Below are 27,980 nucleotides of genomic sequence, written 5' to 3' on the forward strand. Positions count from 1 at the left end.
AGTTCGATAGCTGTATTGCTTGTGCACTGTCGTCATCTTTCGAAACCGGTAGAAGTACAAAATTTCAGTGCAAAGTAGGCAGAAATGAAGGTAAGTCTAATTTTTTTTTTTTTTTTAAATATACAGTGTAAAGCAAGTTTTTCTGATGAAAGATGGACACTTTAAAATAAGAAATCAATATTTGATTCCGATTACTCGTGTACATTGTGTTTTGTCAATTATTTTATTTACCTTCAGAGTACTTTTTGGACAGATCATATAAAACACTATTTCTCAACCTATAGTCCGCAGTTAGATTTCAACATTTTATTCTTATTTGAACTAAAATAGAATTTATTCAATTGCATATCATTAACAATCGTAAAACTCCAGATGAAAGATTAGACCAGTGATTCTCATTCAACAGTCCACTGACCCCCTTGAGAGTCCTTGGAGAGGTTACAGAGGTTCCGCGTGAACTCATAAAATTGCTTTCTCTGTAAGTTAATTATTAACTTATTGTTTATACATTATTGCAGTAGCGCTCAAAAGTCTTTTGACAACCATAAATTTGTCTGAAAAAATTTTAGTTGAATTTTTTAATGAAATCTATCCTATGAAGAATAAACACCGAATCTCTTCACAAACTGTTATGAACACAACAGTTGCGTATTTAATTCTTTTTAAATCAGAAAAAAATTAATTTTCTTTTATGTTGGTTCAGAAGTCTTTTGACAGAAACAATAAGAAAGAAAACAACTACTAAATAACTATAATATAATACTACTAATCAATATCATGCATTGGGCACCACAATAATGTAGACTAAGTCAACACATTATTGGAAGCAGTTTCGATTGTAAAACTACTTGACATGTTTTGGTATGGACTCAATGAGTTTGCAGCATGATTAGTTGGGTATTTTTTTCCCACTCTTTTTTTTGCGTAATTGAAAAAAAAGACATTTAATTGAAAAAAAATTTCTGGCTCCGACTCGTCTATCGAACTCAATTCATAAATGCTTGATAGTATTAATATCTAAGTAGTATTATATAGCAGTATATCTGACTTCACCACCCATAAAACTCTCATTTCGTTGCCTTTCAAGTAATTTCTAACAACTTTTGAGCTATATTTACGGTGATTGTCGTGCTGGAATGTATGGCTTCAGTAAGAGCGGCATGTGTCACTTCGTAAAGAACGGCATGTCGTTATGAAATAGATTATTACAACGAAGCCTGTGTCCCTTGTGGTTTTTTTTCAGAAGGTAAAGAGGACCTACATCGTTAGCAGAGAAGCATCCTCACTTTCGCCTTCGTGTTTACCCTTAATAATCTTACCTCAAAACTTACAACTACCTACAGGAACCTGTAACGCCTCATATGTATAATACCTATTTGTACCTTGGATTGTTTCTATTGTCAATAGAAAGATTTGCATAATTCTCTCTTCCCCCCCCCCCTTTCTTCTGTAATTAAGTAATAACGATTTTTTGTTCACTTGGAAGGCAACCAAACAAGCCCATAATGTTCAGCCAACGTTTTGCAAGTGATACGCTCACATTCAGTCCTTGTTTTGAATTAAATTCATCAGGTTTTTCCTCTAATGAACATTTCGAGGATCTCTCTTCGCTTGCATTTTGATTGTTCTATCCATTCTATCTGTTGTTTTTTTTAGTCGTATTGAAAAATAATTATTTTTACTGGTTCCCGAGATTATTAAACACGGTTCCACAACCTTATGAACTGTCTTGAAATAACAAAATCACTTGTCACTTGAGCTGGACTTCGCTCCATGCTTAACGTTTTCCGGAAAAAAAATCCACCGAATATTCTTTACGTTTAAGAGTGTTCATTATGTACTCTAGCATAATCCTACCATAAATTCATGTTAAATAAGAATTAATTACTTCCATATTTGGTTAAACTGAAATTGGACAATAAAAGCTCGCTAACCCCAAACAAACAAATTTCAACTACACACACATACAGGTGTCGATAAATATCTTCCTTCTGCTTTAAGGTGCATGCAAATGAGTTGGTGCTACAAACATTATTGCATTTGTCGAAAGACTTTTGAGCGCTATTGTACATGTGCTGAATATTATTCTGTAAAGCGATCCGTGGCTTCTATCTTATTGGCGCAGGGGGGGTACCAAGCCTTGTATTGACACAAAAGGTAAAGAACCAATAGGTTTGGCCCAAATTATGTGGTCCTTCAAACTATTGCAGATATTTCTTTCAATCTTTCTTTTGAATAATGAAAATTTATATAAAACAAAGTACGTAGTTCATATGAGGAGAGCAAAGTTTTTATGCAGCACATATTTCAATTTTCTTATTAAGTGAAAAAAAATGTAAATGGGAAAATACGTATAAATGGGCATTTATAGTATGGCTCGAACTAGTTACATTGCGTAAGTCAATTTGACGACCAACACAACTAGTTTGACTGGTGGAATTCTCCGACACAATTTTCGTGTTTGATCGATTTCACTCTTCTACATGATTCATTGTTTTCAGAAGGAAATCGAATACAGAATGATGATGCGAATTACTGTCAACGATGAATATTTTTATACACTTATATGAATAACTATTATAATTTTTTTTTTGCATATTTATTGTTATGCATCGTCGTAGTCGGTCAAACTTGTTTATTTCTCGTTCCTTATCACTGAAATGTCAGAAATCTGTCATACTGTGTTCATTTATTCCCACCATAACAGAAAAAATCATAGTAAACAGACATTTCTTGTGTCTATTCGTCAACCATGTGGTTAAACTCCCACTACATCCGTCAGGATGTACATGTACAGTGTTCACCGTTAATAAAATCAGTCGCTTTATAAAATCAAGTTGCAAAAACGAAATCAAATCAATATTAATCACACGATAAAATTTCTGATTTATAAAATCAACACCGCTGCTTTTAAAAATCAGACATCTTCCAAATGGATTTCATGTGCAAAGAAACTGCGTGAAATTCGAAAGGAAATTCATCCCTGTGAATTTACAGTAATTGGTCTTATTTTTAGCATCTGAACTTTGTTTGCGAATTTTTTTTTTTAAACTTCAATTTGGAAGAAAAATTACGTAATGAAATTTAAAATAATTATGTTAAAAACTCTTTTCGCATGATTTTTTTACGTATTTTTTATAAAACGATTTTACATAAATATGAAATTTATTTACCGTATTTCTTGTTCTATTCACAGCGGCTTTCGCAATTTTATGAACGAAAGTAATTTTGTAGCGCTTATAGTAATGTGGCACCTACGTGTATATAATTCCAGATACTTCATCAAAATCAAACGTATAATTTCAGCAAAAAATAAGAAACCGTCTGTTACAAAAATTGAAATTTTCTTCGTGAAGGTGAAGAAATTTTCTAAAAGAGTATCGGCCAAATGGCTAATAAATAAGGATTGCAAAAAAACGAGCATTAACCCGAGTAATGCTCGAAAAGGAAATCAAGCCGAACATGTGTTCCACCCGAAAAGATTGATCTTAACAAAAGTGCGTGTCCTCATCACGTGCTGGTGCTACGAGACCCGGAAATCACTGTTATACATACATAGATATACACATGATAATAATAAAAAAGGTCTTTTAAAATAACGATCCTCGTGGTATTTTTCTGCGATGGTGGATATTTCCGTAGAGAAGTTCACTCTCAACGCTCTGGTAACAACACACCAGCAGCATCACCAACCAAAGAAAATCGTTAGCTGATATCTTCTATTCCCCCCCCCCCCTTCTCCCTGTGTCTCATGGTTTTTATTATCTGTTCACCCTTTTCACAACTGGTTAATGGAGAAAATCCTATTTTTTTGGTTCAGTGGGTCAGATGACGGGGTGAGATTTAAAACTTCGCTCGCATCGTGATCATCGGAGAGCTCGCTGGTGCGTTTCGACTGAAGGTTGAATCGGAACGGTTTTTTTTTTTTTTTTTGCAGGTTAACATACTCTTCGACAGATTGACTTCTTTTGTCCGTATTCTACGAGGGGCAGAGGCGATTGGTTTTGCCGTCTGTGGGCTATACGGATTTTGCCGGCCTTCTCCCATTCCAGTCTAATTTTCTTGACTACTCTTTCCGCGAATTCGCTATCCTGTGATATAACCCCCCTTGTCCTTCTCCCGCTCCAGCATGTACAAGTCAGAAAGAAGTCGCCTTGTCTCTAAGTGACTGTTTTGGTAACTCCTATTCTCACACACTCTAAGTCACTCTTTTAATCATTCACATGCTTGCACACTGTTTTGGTCCCATATACTGCTTTGGTCACATATGGTCACACACTGTTTTGGTCAATTACAGTATACTTGCACACGCTGTGGGTCGCTCTTTCGGTTACTCAATGACATGGTTTCCTTGCTTTATAAGACGCTCTTTTGATCATTTACACGTTTACACATGCTCTAGGTCATTCTTTTGGTCATGCACATGATTGATCACGCTCTAGATCAATCACTGTATCGGCAGCAGGGCCGTCTTAAGAGCATCAAGGGACTCCTAGTCAAAGCGATGTATTTGGGGCCAGTGGCGTCGGAGCCGGGGGTGCTGTGGGTGCTCAAGCACCCACGGTAATTTGTGACATGGATCCGAGCACCCCCAGAACTGATCCAGAAATTAAAATTTCCGATACAAAACTAAAGACGAGCACCCACAGTTTCGAAACACTTCCGACGCCCTTGTTTGGGGCTCTACCTGACCAGAAATACTTGTCCTGTACACGCTTACTCTCGAAAATTTTACCGGATCTTATTCTTATGAGCCCTTCCCCCCCCCCCTCTGCTTTTGATGGACCTTGGCAATGAACGCGTAGGCCCATGCATTAAGACAACACTGTTCGGCAGACGTGGATTTATTTAGGATGATACAAATTTTGTCGCCATTCTCCCATCTTACTAATTTTCTCGGCCACTGATTCCTCAAATCTGCTGCCCCTCTGAACTTGCCGGTCCACTAAGCCCCCCTCCCTGTAAAAACGCCACTGACGGGGGAACACCATAGTTGTAAGCTTGTATCCGGACCATCGGCCCCGAGCCTTCCCTCCAATACATTTGTCATCATCATCTCCATAATAACTATAGAAATATTGGGAGGTTTTGAGCCCTCCCAACATATTTCTAATAACTTTACGTGTGTGACGGGAATACACTACTCCCTCTTTATACTCATTCGATATTTCCATAAATTTCATCTAATTTCAGAGATCTCCTACATGGTATAAAGCTGTGGTTCAATAGAAACGTCATTGAAAATAGTATTTAACCATTGATTTATTTAAAATTTCATTCTTAGAAAGGTCTCTTCTCGTTCTCCTGAAGAGATTCTTTTACTTTTTCGAGCTCTAGTGCAGGCCCGTCATTTGGGGGGGGGGGGGCCTTTTGAAAGTACACTAAAAATGGTATATATATATATATACAAATATATATATACATACATTGAGTACATGATCTTTGCCCCCCTGGAAAAAGTTGAAATGACGGCCCTGGTCTAGTCTGTTCTGGACTGGAATACACCGTAAGGGTTTGGGGACCTTACCTACAGAGGGATATAGACATGGTTGGGGGGTTAGAGAGAAGTTAAGAGTTACGCGTGCTCTCTGGTTGGCACACAAAGCCTGAGCTATGAAGAAAGACTTGATTTCTTCAATATGTTATTGTTATATATGTCATTGGGAGAACGCAGGTGTCGGGAGGACATGATCGAAGTGTTTAAAATTTTCAACGCGATGGATAAGATGGACCACACACATAATTATTAACACGCCGTCAATCGACTTCTTTTACAAGGGGACACCAGTATCATTTAGTAAGGAAAACTCCAGCTTGTGGTGTCGTAAGGAGTTTTTCTCTAATAGGGTTGTCAATTAATGGAATAGCTTACCTCCAGGGGTAATAAATTCTAACACAATTGGCACGTTTAAAAGAAATTTAATAAACATGGGGGGGGGGGGGTAAATCGACAAGCTATCCCTACTTACACATATACGACAGCCATAAATATGTTTTTATGGGCAGTGTATTGTATTTTTCATGTATATATATACAGTTTTTAGTTTATATGATTGCACTTTTAATTGGGTTGCTGCATTTTGGAAATAAATGACTCAATATTTGTTATGGACATCTTTTTTCAGCCACCTCGTTGGGTATTTTGCCTGTTGTGTATTTCTATTAAAATTTCGCACAAATCATAAGATTGTATAATATACAATCCTCAGAACCGCCCTTAGGGGTGTGCTACAGGTGCGGTCGTACCGGGCCCTGCTCTTACAGTAATAATAATTCCTGTCATAAATTCTCGAATTCTGGAATTTTCTGCATTTTCATTATTTTTGGAATACTGAATTTTTTCATCAATTTCTGAAATTATTTCTTACATTTATTCTGAATTTTTGTGATTTCAATTTTCTAGATTATCGATTCCCCTCTTCCACAGAATATGTTCTCCCAATATAAAATTCGGGCTAAAAGGGGGGGGGGGGGAGAACTAAAATAATCAAGATTTCTCTGGCTCCGCTATTATTTTCGCACCGTGCACCGTGTCTGGTAAGGGTGGCCCTGAGTTACCAGTGTCTCTAAGTCATCTCTTAATCATTCACATGCTTACATACTGTTTCAGTCACTCACATGCTTTTACACTGTCTAGGTCACTCTTTTTGATCATTCACATGCGCACACACTCTGTCACACACTGACCCTACTACTTTACAGCACACCAACTCCGGTCACATATCACCATACGGCAATTTCGAACCAGTGGAATTGGGTGGGAAATAAAGGTGTCATCTATAGGTGTCGCCCTACACTCGGTAGATAAAAGAACTTGTTTCTCTGATGTTTTTGCCAGAATTCGGGCCCGTGGACCTCGACGGTAACCTTTATAGTGGAAGGCGAGCATCTTATCACTGTGCAACTCGAGCGCTCACTCACTGACCTGGTTCCTTGTTCTGTAGGTCACCATAATTTCTCAGGCTCTAAGTCACTCGTTCACTCACGTGATCACAAATTCTCTAAGTCACATATTGGCATAGTCCCTTACTGTCTCGGCAGAGATGGATTTATTTCTTTCCTTAAACTGAAACTGCAATTTTATTAACACACACACATAAAAAACATAAAAAATACATAAAAAACACAAATTAAATACAGCATGACACATATACGAACATTCATAAACAACGTACATAATCCACTTTTGTTGCGCCTAAGAGGTCAGTACGATCCGTCCAAGGCAAACTATATAAAATATATATTTTTGTGTTGTAAATCCATGAAGCACAGTGAATAAAGTCACCTTAAACATGATTTCCGCAATCAATCCAATCACGTGTAAATTTCAATTTTATTATAATTTTAAAAGGGTTTCTGAGGCTAATTATTTTCCGTTTAAAGTAAAGAAGTTGTATGGCATTTATATGAATGTACAAATTTTGCTGTCCTTCTGCCATGCTACTAATTTTCTTGGTCAATCATTAATCATATTTTCCGCCACTCTGAACTTGCCGCCCTGTTCTATGGCCCACTAAGCGCCCCCCCCCCCTCCCGTAAATAAGCTGTATAAGCACTGAACTTTTTTTTATGGAGTTCACCTTCCCGTACTTTCAAAAGAGGATATTCATATAAAATTTGGATTCACCAAGTTTATTAGTTTTGGTTAAAGATGCCTCTAAAAAAGGAAATTCATTTTTTAATATACCAAGTATATATTTTTGATTAAATCTTCGTATAGTAGACATTTGCTTGATTTTACAATAAAAATCACCAGGTTGGGTTTTTATTTCTCATAAAAAACATGCACGAGACGTGAAAGATGCCTCCTGAACAATGAACACAATCTGTACAAAAGAAACGATGAAGCCACTGCCCAACCCTCACGTCGGAAATACAGTGTGTATAACGTTTTTGAAGTCGTTCGCCTCGTGTGTTGCATTCAGTCGAAATGTTTCTATGCGTGTTTCTTCCATATGCAAACAACAAATCCCGGGGATGAAGACTCATCTGAAATAAGCCTTCGTGAAAAGACCTCGGATGGCTGCGGCCTCTCTGTTCAGCCGTGCGTTGATGAGCCCTCTTTCTCTCTTTGTCACGAATACTTATTTTTAAATGTTGAAAACACTGAGACTTTTTCCATGAGAAATGTCAGAAAATAAACGCCTTCAACATTCTGACCGTTTGCGTGGAGATATTTTACCATAAAAAAAAAACCTCTCTTTCCTTTTACATGGTAGTTATGGAGGGCTGACAGAGCGTAGATGGAACAGCGTTAATTATAACTATATAGCATTACTAACAAAAAAAAGGACTGATATTTTCAGATGGTAAATCCACTGAACTGAATTACTTGTAAAAATATGCCAAAACTTATCTACCATTGTATACCATAGTATACCACAGTGTTCATCGACTACTGGTCCACGAATCGGTGCGAGTCCGTGAAACATTACGCCCAAATCATGTAGCCGTCAAACTGAAAGGTACCCCAGGCCAAATCGCCATATGGTAGTATCGGCTCATTGTTCTTACGGACTGAATATCTCTGGCAATTTATTTATAAAAACCATACACATTGCAAAATACATTGTAACAAGTATAAAATCGTAATCTAAGCATAAAATAAGTTGCAAGATCACAATCTACAAATGCAATCGGAAATCAAACATATGATACTATATCGCATATTAAATCATAATTCGAATATAAATCCTAAATAGCATATTGAAATCAATAATGAATCAGATATAAAAATCATAATCGGTTTCATCTTCAATTTAAATCATTCGATTTCCACGGCATTATACTAATTATTAATTCGTGTAGCCACTATACAATTTTAAATTTAGTAAATAAAATACTGTCATGTTTTTTTTATGTATTTTTTGCTGGTTCGCAAATTATTTCTCCTCTTTATACAGGGTGAACACCTGGCAACACACTATGCACCACAATTTACTGACGAGCCGTTGATTCTAGAGGCTAATAATTTCCAGCTAGAAAAAGTACCCAAATAACATGTGGACCTCAGATACGTCATTGATGTTACAACGGGGTTGTATAGTTATAAATAAAAAGTACTTTCTTATATACTTTCAAACATTTTTTATGCACAAAAACAAATACAAAGGTCACAACAGACAAATTGCCTAACGAGGTGGCTGTAAAATGACGCCTATAAAAAATATGAATGTCGAAAAAATATCTAAACTATTTCAAAAATACAGCAACCCAATAAGAGCACTAAAAAACAATAATTATGATAAAATATGATTATACTGCCAATAAAAAAAGATCATGGCTGTCTCATCTAAGTATGGATAGCTTCTCGATTTATCTTAATATGTTTATCGTGTTTCTTTGTAAACGTGCCAACTGTGTTAGAATTCACGTCCCCCGGAGGTAAGCTATTCCATTTACTCACACTCCTATTGGAAAAAAACTCTCTGCAACACCAAGAATTGCCCCTTACCAATCGATAATACTTCACCAACTCTGGCCATATCGCAATTTACTGCCATTAGTGAGATGGGTTGGAAGTGAAGGCGCGGTCTATCGGTGGTCGCCTCGAGTTCGTTAAGGAAAATATCTTATCTATATCCTCCTTTGGGTTCGAACGCGGGACCCTGACAGCAATTTTCACGATATTAGACGAGCATCTTACCACCATGCCACTCGGGCACGCCAATCGGTACTGGTGTCCCCTTGTCGAAGCAGTTGATTGACGTTGTATTTATCCATCCCGTTGAAAATTTTAAACACTTCAATCATATATGCCCCCGAAATCTGCTCTCTTCGAATTTAAACATTTTCAAAAAATCAATCTCTCTTCATAGCTTAAGCCCCGTATACTATGAAAAGCACGCATATCTCTTCTCTGCAGCCCCTCGACCATGTCAATGTCCCTGTGTAGGTATGGTCTCAAAAACCTGACGGCACACTCCAGTCCAGGACGAACTAAGTCCCTTAAAAGTGGAAGGATTATTTTAGAAGAACGCGAAGAGGCCTTTTTGAGAATGAAACCAAGAATTTTTTGATGGCCACACTGTGCTCACAAACTGGGGGAGGGGGACATTTTCCGTTAGTAGTTCTTTTCCCCCAATTTTTCTCCATTTTTCTAAATCAAATATCTCGGCGAATAATATACTTAAAATAGTGGGAATTTTTTTTGTTGTGCCGAAAGTGTGTCCGTGTGTGTGAACTTTCCGTGCTTTCATCTGTATTTCAAACTCTGTGGGTGTAGTTAGGGGCCATTCAAGTATTACGTAAGCAAATTTTCAGCCATTTTTGACCCCCCTCCCCCGTCAGCAGCTTAGAATATTTCCTATTTTCAAAAAGGGGTGGTTGATGACGTAAGCAACCTTCAAACCCCCCCCCCTCCCCCCTTGCCAGCAAGAGTCAGCAAATCGAACCCCCCCCCCCGATGCTGACGTAATACTTGAATGACCTCTTATACGGCATTATAAATTTTTAATATTATAAATATTAAAAATTTTAAATATGAAATAATAATTTCTTTTATGAAATATGAATCTTATTAAATTATTCCATTACATATGAACTTATTAATTTCTTTCATTTTTTGTGAAATTTTACTAGTTCTGAGACAATTTCTTTCATTGAATATGAATTTATTCTGAATCCCTGAAATTGTTTCTCTCACAAATTCTGAAAACAATTTGTTGAACTATTTCTTCTATCAATTGTGAAATTGCTTTCAATAATTCTGAAGTTATTTCTTCATTAGTTATATGAATTTTTACCAACTATAAAATACTGTATATTATGTCCAATAATTCCCAAATTATTTCTTTTCTCACTGGATTTTCTTTCTCTTTCACTGATTCATAAAATTATTTGAGCATTTCTTTGAATTCTATAATGTATTACGTATGTTACACAGCTCTAAGTATACGTTAAAGACCCCCTGCAGCAGAGACAAAATATTAAGGAGATGTTTATTGAAAGACAATATATATCCCAGTATGAACTAAATCTATTTATACGAGATTAATTAGGAGCTGTTAACAGTACTAAATGTAACTTCATAAACAGGTTCTATGCATCGAAATTTCCTGTCTTATTTAAGCAAAAAAATTTGCATTCACTTTCCTTAATTTTTTTTTTTCCTTCCTAAAGTCTGAGAATATCCAGTAACGATCAATGTTGGAGTTCAAAAAGGTGATATGCGCATGTGTAAATCATCATCGTATAATCTTTTCCTTTAAAATTGTGTTTTTTCATAACTTGAGAAATAACTTGTGAAAAATTGTTGTAAGGTTAATAATACGGTATTTTTGGTTGTTTTTCACTCTCGTATTCAAGGGTGGTTTCTTGAGTGATGTCTGTAGGTCATTCGACAATCATTATGAGTGAACTCAAACCGGAATATTTTCTCTCATCTCTATAATTGCACTATTCCCTTTCTCTATTTTTAAGTCATATCCTCCGTTATTTCCAAAGAAAATTGAGTTTATGAATAATAAATGAATATGTTACTCTCTGAACTTGGGTGTTTTATTTTTATCGAAAACAAACTAAATATTGGAGAAACTTGTAGATAAAAAATTCCAAACAAAAATGATTACACAGGGTGCTCTGGAAGCGTTAATGCGGCTTTTATCTCCTCAACCGTCCGTCGTAGAGGTATGATTTCAATTTAAAAAATGCTCAAAAGGCATTCAAAAATTACCCTGCACCAGTTTCGAGAGTAAAAATACAGTTTGTCACAAAACGAAAAAGTCCAAATTTTTATACAAATAGTTGTTGCCCTGTCTTTTTCGAGCCCAAAAACAAAAAAAATCTTATGTTTTTAAGAACAATATTCGGTGAGATATTTGAATTCAAAAATCGCTCCTTTCCCCTTATTTATGCTGTCCTTTCCCAACTTTTTTCCTATTTTTGAATCCGAGAATATCCCAGTGAATATTGCAGTTGGAAACTGCAGGAGAGATAGAGCAACAACTTTCTAATTGGAAGTTAGATGGACCGTATAAAGATCGAGTTTTTTTATTGTGTGACACACTGTATTTTCACTCTCAAAACTTGTACATGGTAATTTTTGAACGCCTTTTGAGCATTTTATAAACTGAAACTGTACCTTTACGACGGACGATTGATGAGATAAAGTTCTCATTAGCACTTCTCAGGACACTATGTATAGAATACGGTTATACCCCGGAGTTACACGATAGGTTAGACCAGCGGTTCTCAACCGGTGCTCCACGGACCCGGGCTCCCGGCCACTCGAAAAAAATAAAAAAAATAGTAAATATGTAAAGAAAATAATTATAAATTTTTCAAATAATAAAAATAAATCATGTAAATAAAAAAATTAAAAAGTTACTTCTAGTTATTATTGTAGTTTTCGTCGTTGTATCATGACGTCGAAACTTGCATGCGTTTTTCGGAATTTTTACCCTCTCAACGTGGTTTGCAACACTATGTTCCATTGCAATTTTTGTTCCTCTTGTTGCCGACTAACAACCCTCAATGTTTGTCGGTTCATTAACAGAACACCCTGTACAGATATATCTTTAGTGTTAATAGTTTGTTTTCCTCGTATAATGTCAACTAAAAGTGCAGAAATTAGTCTAATCTGCATTTGAGTGACTGGGTACATTGTCAATAAATTTTAAAAAAACATAATTTTTATATAACGTATTAAACGGTGACCAAATAATTCCTTATAAATGGAAGGTATGTTTCAAATGGTACTCAGGTTCGTATCGATTTTTAAAATCTGAGGTGAAGTTTATATCTTTAGCTGCTTCTCTTGTTTCTACATTTAGCATCTTAAAAAAGCTTGGCTACATGTGCTTTTCCTATTAAATGGACAATATATTTTTACTTGATTATAACAAACACCATAAAAAATATTTTCTCCATCTCAGCTAAAATCCCATAACGCTGACGAAATGTTCTGAATTCAAGAACAAGGCATTTTTCACAGAAAATCTCATAACTCCGAAATCACGTAAATCGGGGGTATGACTGTATATAAAAACAAATATAATGTAAAAATAACTGTTGCCAGGTCAACTACTGCTCAACCACACATAACGTAAACACTCCTTTGAGGAATTTCTAACGAATGTGTTACATGGAGGAAATATACTATGCATGTGTATAACCCTATAAGTGACTCTAACATATTTTTATTATCAGTATTGTGTAACTGTATACAAAGGGCTATTGTATTCACCTCATCGTATTATCAATTCATACATCAAAGATCGGCTGCCGATTTTATATGCAATACCATTGGTTCTAAAGAGGAATCACGAAACATTCCTGTCATAAATTCAAGATTTTCCAATATCCGTGCACATTCAATAGGTAATAGATACGGAATTTTTCGATTGCGGAGTGACATCAGCACCAAATACCGCCATACCATTGGCATTACATTATGTAAATGCAAAACCAAAAAAAAAAAAATTCATAGTTTAAATAGTAATAGTTTCACAGTGAGTTTTTTTGCGCATGTGTCCGGTCAGTTTTTTTTCAGCCATAAAATAAATGGACGCGAGACCTACATATATAAAAAAAGACATTGCAATAACAATAATATAAAAAATAAAATTGGGGGAGGGTTGATGCGTTTTTTGTACCCTGGATGAGATCGCAACGAATTGTTTTCGAACCGTTTTTTCTTTATGCTTCTAGACATTATGAGGTCAAGCACGAAACTTTCCAACATTCGAAACAATACCGTATTAAAACAAAGAATTAGAAGGAAAACAACATCCAATGGAAGATAGTGCTTTTCCTTTTTATTACTTTTTCTATTTCGATTTAATAATGGAATCGATTTTTTTTTTCTCTCTTTCATCCCCATTTTCCCTCATTATAACATCCAAAAGTAAAGCATCTTGTTGCGCTAGTTTCTTTGCATCTTTTACACTCGAGTAACAACACTACGTTTGTTTCTGTTCTGTATTTGTTTTTTTTTAAGAGAAGATCTCTATTCTAACGGGTTTTCAAAAGATTATCCTGATTATTATTTTTTTTTATTCCGTTTTTCTGAGAAATCGCACGTAACCGTTGGGAAATTATTCGCGTTACGGACGAAAAATGTTGAAATTCAGATTTTTCAAAAACCTTCCTCTTGTTGAATAAAATCCTAAACGCTCAATCATAGAAAAATCATTCTATAGCTAAAGCAGCATCTTGGCATTTGAAATAACTGTTTGTCCAGACCAGTTTTTCTCAACCGGAGGCGATGTAGCCCCTTTAGGGCCCTGGGAACTACAGGTGAAAATATGGTGTAAAGGAAGTTGTGGCACGAGATCAATTGGTTGGCTCACAAAGAGATTTGAAAAAAAAAATTGAGATGTGAAAAAATATTAAGCTTATAAGTGAAACATGGTAGGAAAGCAACGGGACTACTCCAGCAGAACTGCTGGAGTAGGGGATCATTATCAGGATCATATTAACGTATGGAACTTATCTGGACATGGGAGCCTCATGTTCACAAGGGATAAAAATTATCCTCATCCCTTCATTGAGGCGCTTTATTCCTGATCCCTTCATGAGATGGTACAATTATTTAATCATTACACTTCACTTTTAGAAAAATTCATGACAGATAACAACACATTACACAGAAACAAACTTCATGTTAGGTTCACAACACATACATGCACATTTCGGCATGAACCAATTCGTTAGAAATTCTGAGGCAGGAAATTCTGAGGAATGTGTACGAGGTGCATGTACGGTTAAGCAGGTAAGTAGTAGCAGGGCCGCAACTAGGGGGAGGAGCAGGCGGGTCTCGTGCCCCGGGCGCTGGACCAGAGAGGGCACAAATTTCATTCTCAAACCGTACCTTCAACATTGCAGGGGGCGCAAAATGCGCACTTGCCCCGGATGACCAAGCATTTAGTTGCGGCCATGACTAGTAGTAGTAGCTGAATCCCGATATAATGATAAATAATTTTACTCGTACCCCGATATAACGATACAATACATGTATGAGTTATCATGTATGTATATTATATCATATAGTACGATTTATCACGAATAAATTTACAAACGGCGTGACGCTTGGATATTATGCATATTCGCTGGTAAAAATGATAAATTTATGGATATTTATCAAACTTACCAAAATGCTTGGTAAATATGCATAATTATCATATCCAAGTTAACATATATATAATGTTACTGTTTGTGCAGGAGGAAGATAAAGGCAAAGATGAGAGCGAGCTGAAGGCGGAACTGAAGAGCCTCATACAGAAAATAAAGGTATTTATGCTTCTTTCTTTCCGAATAAGTTAAATAATTCGGAATACTTGAGAAAACAAAGTCACGAATATTCTGAGCGCATTTCTTTCTCGTCAAATGAAATGTTATTTTTTTCTCCCACTGACATCATGCTTTTTCTAAGTCCGTGTTGTTTGCTTTCTGTTTTTATGAAATCCGTCCTTTCGTCTTGAACTTGTATTCGCTAAGAAAGGAAGCTCAGAAGATTTCTGCCGACAAAACTCTTGCCGACTTGTGCGGCGACTGTTCAGCTGTGCCGAAGATCGGTCTCAGGACGAAGAAAATACTCAAAGGACATCTTTCCAAAGTGACTGCCGTTCATTATAGCGGCGACAACAGGTTGGTATTGATGAAAAATTGCTTCCTGCACACACTCACAAGGGAGAAGGGAGGCAGGATTCGTTTAGAGAGCAAAACCATAAATTCGTCTCTTGTTCCCTGAAAACTTACCAGGGCCGATTCTTTTCCAGGGCAATTCATTGCTACCATTTTTCCCCAAGGAACCCCCCCCCTCCCAAAAAACCGGGAAACCTCAGTTGAGAAACCCTACCCATGACCCTAAAGTAGGGCCCCCTCGGCTGGGATCTTCTGTGGGCCCTCCGACTAGACTTTCACGGGCCCCTTTATGGTGGATTTATAGTGTAAAAAAACAAAAAAATAATAAAAATCATCCCGGGCCCCAGGGCTGGAGCCTTGCCAGCCCACCCCTTGTGGGAGGCCATGGGATGATTTTCATCCCATTAAGGGCCTTACCTTACACGTATGTTACATCTGTTGCGCGGTGAATGTGATAAATCCGGCTTCTCTATTATACATAATAACCGAGCGCATGGCCCCATATCCTGGGCCCCTAGGCTGGGATCTTTCACCCCCCCCCCCCCCGTTAGATTTTCCACTTGTCCTTCTGTAATTAATTTATAGCGTAAAAAAGCAAAAAATGATAAGATTTGTTCCGGGCCCCGAGGCTGGAGCCCTGTCAGCCCGCCCTTGCAAGAGTTATGACCGAGCATTTTGGTAAGTTTGACAAATTTCCCTAAAATTATCACTTTCACTGACGATTATGCATAGTACCCAAGCGTCGTTGGCCAATTTAAAAAGTACTAAAAAGACCACTTTTACCGGTGATTATGCATAATACCGAACCGTCACGCCGTTTGTAAACATGATAAATATGATATACTGTACATGATAATTCATACATGTATTGTATCATTATATCGGGGGTACGACTATATTCTAGAGCCCGGATTTTATGCAAATGCATATGTGCACATTCATAATTTGGCTTTTTTTAGCATTAATGCATACAGATTCATAAAATCAAAGAATTTCCAGAATAGGTGCATATTTTTGAAGGTTTATTAATAATAAAATTAATAAAACACAAATATATTATATATATTAATAAAACATAATTACATAATTTTCAAATGAATATTGCTCATAATATTTACATCGGGGTTTTTTTTTTCTGTAGGTGGGATTTAGTGAGATAATGGAGAGATGTTTTGTGTAAAATTTTCCAAATATCAATTGTATTATTATAACATTATATATTATATTTTTTTTTAGAAATCGCTATTTTGATGCTATTTCTAGAGAATAGCTTTTTTTACTGATATACTGAGAAACTACGACTAACTAGAAACTTAAAATACCCAAATAAAATATATGTGGAAGTTATTTGCATATGCAGTAGGCTATATATATGTGGGGATATTTTTTGTAAATAAATACGCGCTAAAAAATATAAAATATACAGGAAACATTTTATTTTCTGGATATTATGCTGAGGTGAACTCGGAAAGAAAAGTTATCATGTCTCCGTCGGGACTCGAACCCAGTCCCTCTTGCATACCGGGCAAGCATGCTGCCATCTACACCACTGGAGAGACACGACCCTGCCTTCCTTATTTCACGCACTGTGGCGTGAGACACTGAAGTAGAGACTAGTAGCCTCTCTTAACTTCAAGGAATTGGCCCCCAGATGGGACGGTTTAGAGAGATAGATGGCTTTATCTCAGCCCAAGAGATATCAAGGAAACATTTTATTTTCTGGATGTTATGCTGAGATGAACTGGGAAAGAAAAGTCACATCTTGTCTCCGCCGGGACTTTTTTCCTTGTTTCATCTTCTCCGAGATGACTTTTCTTTCCGAGTTCACCTCAGCATAACATCCAGAAAATAAAAAGTTTCCTTGATATCTCTTGGGCTGCGAAAAAAAAACCCCATCTATCTCTATATAATATACAGTTTTAAAAATATATATCTGCTTTTTATTTGCATGGTGTTTTTTTTTAACCCAGAATTTTCAACTTTTCAGATTTTTTTAGCGTACATTTTGTGTTTTTTTAATGTATTTTGGCATTTTTGAGTGCATATTTACATATTTTTAAAGCATACTTCGCCACTTTTTTAGTGCATTTCATAATCCAGGCTCTATTCATCACACACACACTAGACTCATTAAGAACTTTTTCATAATTATCAAATTCACCAATCACGCAAGGGTATTATGCGTAATGCCAGATAAACTCGATGAATTTCAAGTACTGTATTTATCAAATTTACTATTTTTTGTTATTATGCATAATCGCTGGTAAAAGTGATGTTTTCAGTATTTATAAAATATACCAAGACGATTGGCGGAATGCATAATTATCACTATCACATTTACCGTAACATATCTAAGTGATATTTCTTTGTTTTTCCTTCTGCAGGCATCTTGTCTCTGGTTCTTTGGATGGAAAACTCATCGTTTGGGACACGTGGTCAGGCAATAAAGTAAGTAAGTGGATTGAATGGTGACCATAAGCGGAGATGGGGGGGGGGGGGGGTATTTCTTAGAGCGCGATGATTATGATGTCAATACATGATATTAGATTACTCGCACACATCTTTGATGTTGGGAGAGGGCATTCTTCTTCCTCCTTCGTATCTCCGCCCATGATGGTGACCAAAACTAATTAATACGGCTAAAATAAAGAAATCAATATGAAATATCAATTTGATATCGTTCTGATGTGTGTGCCGAATGTTATCTGATGAAGTAAGTTACACTGTGAGGGTTACCATATGATCCGCATTACCTATACCGACTATTTTGTGAAATTGTTCCGATTTTTTTTCTGTATTTCAAACGAAGCCTACGCAAATTGTAATTCTTTAAAACTTAAAATTTTAATCGGGAAGTATCTTCATGATCAACTTGCCGAAGTGTAATGTGATTTGACTGAAGAAATTACAAGCTTCCTCTTCCTGTCTATTTCAGGTAAGGATCATTCCCCTTCAGTCGAGCTGGGTGATGGCAGTGGCATGCTCGCCTTCCGGAAACTTCGTGGCATGCGGCGGTATGGACAACATGTGCACAGTGTATGATGTGAACGCCAGGGACAGCAGCGGAGCAGCCAAAGTGCGAAGAGAGATGATGGGCTTCGAAGGATTCCTATCTTGCTGCCGTTTCATCGACGACAGTAAGATCATCACAGGCTCCGCCGACATGAAAATGTGAGTGTGATTGGAATACAGTCGAGCCCGCCTATAACAACCTCGCTTTCAACGAGTGCCAGGATTTAACGAGCAAATTATTGCATTTTGTTTAGCGCAATGCTAGTTGCATGGCAATTCTGTCGCTTTTATCTAGCAGATTTTCAAGGTAGCTCGGATTTAACGAACAATAGGGAATAATACACAGAAGCGTATTAACAGGACGGAGGGGGGCTTAGTGAGCCCAGGGTGGCAAATTTGAAGAATGAGTGGTCAACACTTGAAAGTCTGGGGGGGGGGGAACGATGATGATTGCTGGGAGGGGCATGATAATGATAACGTTAGTTCATATATAAGGAAAGCTATAAAATTATTTATAGCTCAGCGTATTTACCCATATAAATTAGATCAGTCTGCTCCGTCTGATGGAGGGGGCGCAATGCTCCTCATGTATCTCCCCCGTATCTCCGCCCATGGTTGAGCGATCAAAAGATTAAATTAGAGAGAGTATAAGCATGGGGGTGACTAAAAGAGTGACCTAGAGAGCGAAGAACCCAGTCATTTGAATGACAAAAGAACAATCAAGAAATGCACAAGGATGTGAGTGACCGGAAGAGTGGCAAAGCGTATTTAGATGGGAATGGGAGAAGGGTAGCAAATTTTGTGCAGCCCACTGGCTCCAATACCATAAATACGCCTCTGTAATATATGCACATTCTATGTGTATAGTATGAGGATCATCAGAGAAAATTTTTCTTTCCCGCGTAACGTATATACCAAGTTTCAATGAACTACGGTCATGCCCCCCCCCCCAAGGGCGGGGCTGACAGGGTCCGGAATAAATTAACTATAAAAGGGCCAGTGAATGAAAAGTTTGACTGAGGGTCTGCAAAATATCCCAGCCTAGGGGCCCTGCTCTAGGATGTGGGAGCTGAGCAATGTCAGTTGAATTATACTGACACTACTCCGACCTGTGTAGCGCCCGTTGTGGTGGACGTAGTTCATTGAAACTTGGTATTATACACATTGTTGTTATACATATTGTTGGACCATGGGAAAAAGATAACTCTGATAAAAAAAAACGCCACTTTTTCACCTGGAGGTTAAAAATTTCACTATTTCTTTGTATTGAGCCATCATCCCCCCCCCACCCCCCACCCCCCCACCATTGTCTATACATATCCTATATACCAAGTTTCATCAAAACACCTCCATCAGAATGGGTGCTACCTATGTCTGAGTGTCAGCTTATTTATAACCACCCTGTATATTGAAATGTATTTCGTTCCGGGATTAAAAAGCATAAAATGTAATATTGTTTATTCGTTTGTCCATTTCAGAATAATGTGGGATCTGGAGAAAGGTCTCAAAGAGCTGGAGTTTTACGGTCACGCCGGTGATGTGATGAGCATGTCTCTTAACAGCGATAAGATGTCCTTCATCACAGGATCTGTCGATAGGACAATAAAGGTACAGAAAAGTGAAGTCCAAAACACAGCAAATATATTTCTTATATAAATATTTTCTTCGTAAACTTATGTTATATGTACGTACGTACACTATATGCTTACCAGGGCTGGACAAATCTATCACCTGAATGTCCGGGGCATGTGAAAATTTTAACCGGGTATGTATTTTTTTAACCACATGCCAGACGCGACTCTTGCAGTGGCGCATTTATGGTCTTTCCACTTGTGGGCTACACGAATTTCACCGCCCTCCGTCCACTCCAGTCAAATTTTTTTGACCACTCATTCCTCAAATTCACCTCCCTCTGCTAGGTCTCCCACTTGGTCTCTCCACACCCCCCCCCCTTCAAGTACAACTGTGTCTCTAAGTCACTCGTTTAGTCACTTCCATGTTCACACACTCTGTAAAAAAGTCACTTGTTATTCATTCACATACTTGCACACTATTTTGGCCACTCACATGCTAGCACACGCACTAGGTCACTCACACACTTGCACACTATTTTGGCCACTCACATGCTAGCACACGCACTAGGTCACTCACACACTTGCACACGCCCTAGGTCATTGTTTTGGTCACTCACTGACATGGTTTGATTGCTTTATAGGTCACTCTTTTGGTCGCTCACTGAGGTCACTCTGATGATCATTTATACGTTTACACATGCTGCTGTATGTCTTTTTTTTTGGTCATTCACTTGCTTGCACGTGGTTTACATAACTTTTTTTTGTCTTTCACATGCTTTCACACTCTCTAGGTCATTCACTGACCTGGTTCCCTCTCTCTGTAGGTCACTCTTTTGTTCACTCACATGCTTGCTCACACTCTAAGTCACCCTTTTCCTCACTCACGTGCTTGCAAACACTCTAAGTCATTCTATGGGTGAATCACTGACCTAGCCTCCAGCCAGCTGTCTCGGCAGAGGCGGATTTATTGAGGGTTATGCAAATGTTGCTACCCTTCTCCCATTTTACTAATTTTCTTGGCTACTCATTCCACAAATTTACCGCCCCCTTGAACTTTCCACCCAGGGCTATAGTGCGTGCAAAGACCCTTCCCCCCCTCCCGCCTTCAGTAAATACGCTACTGGACGCTAGCATGTAAAACACTGTTTCAGGCATGTAAATTTCTCCGGAGGCTTGTTCAGCCCTGATGCTTGCGTTAAATTTAAGTTACCTATGGTATCCTAGATCTTAATTCCATGCATATTTCTTTTCTCGTACATAGCTTTGGGACATCCGTGAGGGAGAATGTAAACAAACTTTCTGGGGACACGAATCAGACGTAAACTCTGTTTGCGTAAGTAACTCTACCTTTGTTATTATTATTACTACTAACCGTACCTGCTGCTACTACTACTACTACTACTAAACTGTACAACCACCCTTAGGGGTGTGTGACAGGTGCAGTCGCACCGGACCACGCACTTATTGTAACAGAAGTGAATACAAATATACATAAATATACAGTATGTATGCACGGCGTCCACTCTTACTCTTGTCCAATGGCTGTTTCCTGAACCGTTGGTTTTAGAGACAACTTTCAGTTGGGAAAAGTGTTTCAAACGATGTCACCCATCATCTCAAAAGCCGTTCAAATGAAAAAATTAACATTAAAAAAGTTACAAAATGTAAATTTTTATACAGTCCCCCCCCCCTAACTTCCAATTAGGAAGTTGTTGTCCACCCAGTCTCTCCTGAGGCCAAAAAAAAAATTTCCATGTTTCTAAGTATATTCATTGAGATATTTAAATTAAAAATCCCAGAAAAGAGAAGAAAGAACTGCATAAATGAGGGAAAGGAGTGTCGTCCATTAGTTTATGCTGTTCTTTCCCACCTTTTCTCTCATTTTTGAATTAAAATATCTCAGTGAATATTGCACTTGGAAACATGGAAAATTTTTTGGCCTCAGGAGAGACAGGACAACTTTCTAATTAGAAGTTAGAGGACTGGGGGGACGTACAAAAGTTTAAATTGTGTAACTTTTTTATTGTTAATTTTTCCAATTGAAAGTCGTCTCTGAAACCAACTGTTCAGGAAACACCCATTGGACAACGACAGGAGTGGACACCCTGTATATGTCGGATATATTTTCAATTCTGGTATTTTTCCTCCCATTAATTTTGAATTTTGATAAATTCTGGAGTTTTTTTCTTTGATTAATTCTGAACTTTAATTGGTGATTATAGATTTTTTTCACCATTCCTGTATATTTGTGGTAAGACTCATGGAATGCACCCCTAGGGTTTACAGGATATTTAGTAAACCTGACGTCGCAGTCCTGCTCAGCACGAATATGGCAAGGTGAAACGGGACTTGTTCCCGATCCAAACAACAGTGAGGCCAATTTTAAGGGAGGTGCCATCTCTCTTAATTTCTCCCCGATCCTGTTTTTGTCATGCAACCAAATCACCTTCACCCAGTCCGGGATGATGGTGATACTCCATGCACTAATTTTCGGATGCCCCCTCCACCAACAAAAGATATAAAATCAGGGCTAAGGAACCCCGAAATTATTCTCGCTCTGGTTCCCGCGTCTGATAAAAGCGGCTCTGAATGAACCTCGTGAGCATTGCTCTGAAGCGAATTGGTGCACGCTGGAAGGTCTTTCTTGTGTGTGGCTCTATCTCATTTATGATGCCAAAGTCGCGTACCATTTTCACAGTGAAAGTGACAATTGCCTGCCTGAATTTTTGTTTTCCATGAAAGCATCGCGTTGAGGTCCCGTCTGGTCTCTGCAGAGAAACTTAACTGATCAACAGTCGCACTTGAAGTTCGAAAAACCATTTCGACGGACCACAACTGTTCCACTGGTGGCAGTCGAAACTGGATCCTCTCGATGGAGTCCATCACCATAGTTCGCGTGAATGGATTTTCGTAATTTGAAAATTGCTCGACGATGAAGTCCCCCCATATAAAACTTGGACCCCTCGTGACCTCCTTGGTGGTAGAATTTTCAGGAATTCCATCTTGGTGAGCCTCTATATTATAAAATATAATGCTGACAAAATTTCATATTTATAGCTTCAGCGGTTCGAGCGTAGTGATAATTTCCCCATATAATCTTTCAACCCACCCCCCCCCCTTTATGATCCAATAAGAGGTTGAATTTTGAAAAATCCCTCCCTTTTCCCCAAAAGAAAGCGAGTCTCTACATTGCAAAATGCAACTACTAACCAAATTTCATATTTATAGCTCCAGCGATTTCGGCTCTGCGATGATTGCCCCCCCCCCCATATAACCTTTGAGCCACCTCATCACCCCATTTTTCCGCCCTCCGTTTTTGGAATTTGAATATCTCAGTGAATATGCACTTAGGAACGTGGAATTTTTTACGTTGCTATCAGGAGAGACCGGGCAACAATATTATAATTGGATTTTTGGGCATGCGGGGACGGTATAAAAAACTAATCTTTTTATTTAAACAACTATACAAAACTCCTTGCAATATGAACGACATATCTGAGTGCTACATATTTTTCGGATACTTTTTCTAATTGGAAGTATACCTCTAGAATCAACGATTCGAAAATAAAATGCCATACCTGTGTTTGCTATGCACCCTGTATATATATATAATAGGGGACATCGCCAATTTTCACCAAAAGCGTTATCATAAATCACCAGTTATTGCTGAAAAATCCCCAGTGAGAGGTAAATGGGGGGGGGGGGGGGTTACAGGAAATCGCAGTGAATTGTACTTGAAATGCAATTTCCGGGTGGGGGGGAACGTTGGAAAATATACAACAAATATGTGAGATGGATATTTATTTTTATAGTCTTAAATATCATAGCATATTTGTAAGTTATGAAAATTATCTTCAGTTAAAGTGTTAGTAATGGTAACAGATTGAAGTGAGCTTCGTACAAGACGTACAAAAATGTCGGTCCAACCAAGAAAAGCATTAATAACCAGTGTGTAAAATACGAGACATATGGTCACCCTACTCATAGGGGTGCGTCGAAATATTTCTAGCATTTTATTGGTCCTTGGGTACAAAAATGTTGGGAAAAGCTGTACTAGATAATCCTAAACTAGCGATTATTTTGAGTTTGCAAGTGAGAAATGTCTGCTGTGCGGTCGTGTTGTCATAGTGACGGACTCGCATCGCGAGGACCTTGGTTCGAGCCCCATCAGCGATTCGGTAGTGGTCGGCTGAAGTTGGTTTTCTGTGGGTTTTCAACTTCCAGGCGTGAATGCGTACCGATGTTCCCGTTAAAAAATCTCGCTGCAGAGAGAGCAGCAATATGATACAAAAATATTCAATCTTTATTACTCCATATATAATTTGAAAAATAGATAGTAGCACTAAGAATTCACGCACAACTCTAGATGAGCACTCAGACTCTTACGGACACATGCATAAGCTAAACTCATCCGATAGTAAAATTACACACGACAATAGAACGGAGTTGCGCTCGGTTTGAAAAAGAAACTGAAAAAAGTAAATATATAAAATCGAAGTGAATGATCATAATATAAATAATTAGTATTCTTTTTGCATTCAGTTTCATTCTAGCGGTTATTATTTTGGCACCGGTTCCGATGACAAGACTGCCAGATTGTTCGACATCCGGGCCGATCAGCAAATCGGTCTTTACGAAGGTGGCAGCGGAAGTGGTGGTGGTTTCACTTCGTGCGCCTTGTCGAAGAGCGGACGCATAATATTGTGCGGTTCGGACGATACCTCGGTCCACACGTGGGATACCCTCAGAGCTAAACCCAGTGGTAAGTACGTATATAATAAAACAGCGTTTCTCAACCTATGGTTCGTGACAGTGGCATAGGGGGTCCGCAGGTAGACTTCATGAATTATTCATCCGTTGTAATGAGGCTTTTTGGATCACGCGATATCTCCCTCTTTCTTTGAGGGACATACAAACCGTATCCAAGGTAACCAATATGGCGACTTCCTGCGCGACTCATGAAAGAAACAAATCTAAATTGAAGAAACATAGAAATGAATTTTTTTTTTTCTTTTTGATGGTGTGATAGAGAAATGTTTCGAAAATTTTCTTGACGTTCAAGTTATTCATGTGCCTGTTTTTGCTTCAACAAAATCCTTGAATAAAGCTGAGGAATTTCTTCAATGTAATTTATATGGGCCCCTTAATTAATTTTAAAACATCCTAAACCATATGGATTGATGCGGTTGGACATTATGAGACAATACGGAGACATTAATTTTCATTTTCGTGCTTGAGAAGATTTAAATGAAAAGTTTAAATCAATGTTATTGCATGGATATCCAACTCAAAAGGTCCGACAAATTATTTTATATTTAATTTTCTAGGCTTCTCATTTCTAAGCGAACTCAGTATTTCGAAAATCGGGAATTAAATTCAATTTTTAAAATTACTGATGAGGCGGAAAATGCCACTGAATTTTAGCATTGATTTGTATGGGGATCATCTTGTCGATTCGTTGGATTATCGATTATGACGTCTATGCAAAAAGCCTCATTGCTATTAGTAATATCCAAATAGGTTCAAATAAAATTATATCTTCATACTATAAGTTCACCCTACAACATCGAGGAGAATGCAGGAAATTACGTTCCTAAATACGGGATATCACTAAATTTTGCAAAAAAAACTGCAATTCATTGCTTTAATTGCAATTTGCCAATTACGGCTAAAATACACTGAAGAGCCAAAAAAAACTGGCCCCCTACCTAATATCGTGTAGGGCACGCAGAAGTGCCGCAACACGACGTGGCATGGACTCGACTAATGTCTGAAGTAGTGCTGGAGGTAATTGACACCATGAATCCTGCAGGGCTGTCCATAGATCCGTAGGAGTAAGAGGGATGGAGATCTCTTCTGAACAGCACGTTGCAAGGCATCCCAGATATGTTCAATAATGTTCATGTCTGGGGATTTAGGTGGCCAGCGGAAGTGTCTAAAGTCAGAAGAGTGTTCCTGGAGCCACTTTGTAGCAATTCTGGACGTGTGGGGTGTCGCATTGTCCGGCTGAAATTGTCCAAGTCCGTCGGAATGCACAATGGACATGAATGGGTGCAGGTGATCAGACAGGATGCTTACGTACCTGTCACCTGTCAGAGTAGTATCTAGACGTATCAGGGGTCCCATATCACGCCAACTGCACACGCCCCATACCATCACAGAGCCTCCACCAGCTTGAACAGTCCACTGTTGACATGTAGGATCCATGGATTCATGAGGTTGTCTCCATACCCGTACACGTCCATCAGCTCGAAGCAATTGGAACCGAGACTCGTCAGACCAGGCAACGTGTTTCCAGTCCTCAACAGTCCAATGTCGGTGTTGTCGGGCCCAGGCGAGGCGTAAAGCTTTATGTCGTGCAGTCATCAAGGGTACACGAGTGGGCCTTCGGCTCCGAAAGCCCATATCGATGATGTTTCGTTGAATGGTTCGCACGCTGACACTTGTTGATGGCCCAGTATTGAAATCTGCAGCAATTTGCGGAAGGGTTGCACGTCTGTCACGTTTAATGATTCTCGTCAGTTGCCGTTGGTCCCGTTCTTGCATGATCTTTTTCCGGCCACAGCGATGTCGTAGATTAAATTTTTTACCGGATTCCCGATATTCACTCGTGAAATGGTCGTACGTGAAAATCCAAATTTCATCGCTACCTCGGAGATGCTATGTCCCATCTCTCGTGCGCCGACTATAACACCACGTTAAAACTCACTTAAATCTCGATAACCTGCCATTGTAGCAGCAGTAACCGATCTAACAACTATGCCAGACACTTGTTGTGTTATATAGGCGTGGCCGACCGCAGCGCCGTACTCTGATTGGTTCCATATCTCCTTATTTGCATACGCATGCTTGTACCAGTTTTTTTGGCACTTCAGTTTAGTTGAAGGTGTGGAAATAAAGGGCTGCTACAAATCGCAGAAAACAAAAATTTATTTCGCGAAAACGTTTCAAACGTTTGTGTGTGTGTGTGTGATTTGATGATCATATTTAATTAAGAAAAATAAAATTCGGTTAACTGGGATCTTAAATAATAATCCGTAAAATATGGGACATCACCAAGTGTCATCAAAAACATTGTCAGAAGTAGGCACAATCATCAATCGTAATTAAAATTCAAAAAAACTGCGGGCAAAATGCTAAACCTGACAAATATGTGAGATGAATATTATTTACAATTTTTGCCATAAATTATCACAATATAATTTATTCCATGAAACCGCTGTGCGTGTATTAACGACTTAAAATATATGTTACAAATTCAAATAAATATCGTTGAAAAAACGGGACAAATGTATAAAAAAAAAAAATCTGAACGAAAAATTGCAGGAATGTCCCGTAATACGGGACACAAGTGGTCCGTCAAATTGTTCCACATATTTTACTGGTCCTTGTGTTCAGAAAGGTTGAGAAACACTGTCAGAAGAAAAAAGAGAGGGAGAGAGTTGATATTTTTCGGAATGTGGGTTACATACCCTACTTATGACATAACTTCACTTTCAAATGGAAATAATCACACTTTTTATTTTGCTCAACTTCTCCAGGTTCGCTGACTGGACACGAAAACAGGGTGACGTCACTGAGCATGCCGGACAACGGGATGGCCGTCGTGACTGGCTCATGGGATACGAGTTTACGGGTGTGGAATTAATTAAAGAGACTTAATCGATTTTTTTTTTTTTTTTTTCATAAACAGGGTGCGAAGCTGAATGACTGTAACTCTCTCTGAAGTAACATTTATATTTTTCTTGTTCCTGATGTATAATAGCACATAGAAATAACCCAAGTAAAACATAAAAGGGTGCATTGTTC

The 27,980-nt window shown here is 38.1% G+C and overlaps 1 protein-coding gene across 1 annotated transcript; it reads left to right on the forward strand.

Annotated features, from left to right (window-relative positions):
• Positions 1-27,980, forward strand: Gbeta76C (guanine nucleotide-binding protein subunit beta-2). The gene is made up of 9 exons (XM_089245503.1): positions 1-90; positions 15,163-15,231; positions 15,443-15,588; positions 17,970-18,033; positions 18,521-18,756; positions 20,076-20,205; positions 21,433-21,504; positions 24,714-24,933; positions 27,713-27,980. Exons 1-9 carry the CDS (start codon positions 85-87, stop codon positions 27,817-27,819), a joined length of 1,050 nt encoding a protein of 349 aa, XP_089101629.1. The 5' UTR covers positions 1-84; the 3' UTR covers positions 27,820-27,980.

This window comes from Pholcus phalangioides, unplaced genomic scaffold, assembly GCF_987345545.1.
Source record: "Pholcus phalangioides strain wild (caught in Gottingen) unplaced genomic scaffold, Ppha-v1.0 ptg000015l_1, whole genome shotgun sequence".
Lineage (NCBI taxonomy): Eukaryota > Metazoa > Arthropoda > Arachnida > Araneae > Pholcidae > Pholcus > Pholcus phalangioides.

What these genes read in the sequence shown, in the direction of transcription:
- Gbeta76C (XM_089245503.1), top strand. An exon ending in GCCTCATACAGAAAATAAAG is followed by an intron (nt 15,232 to 15,442) that starts GTATTTATGCTT and finishes TCGCTAAGAAAG; the next exon opens with GAAGCTCAGAAGATTTCTGC. An exon ending in CATTATAGCGGCGACAACAG is followed by an intron (nt 15,589 to 17,969) that starts GTTGGTATTGAT and finishes TTCCTTCTGCAG; the next exon opens with GCATCTTGTCTCTGGTTCTT.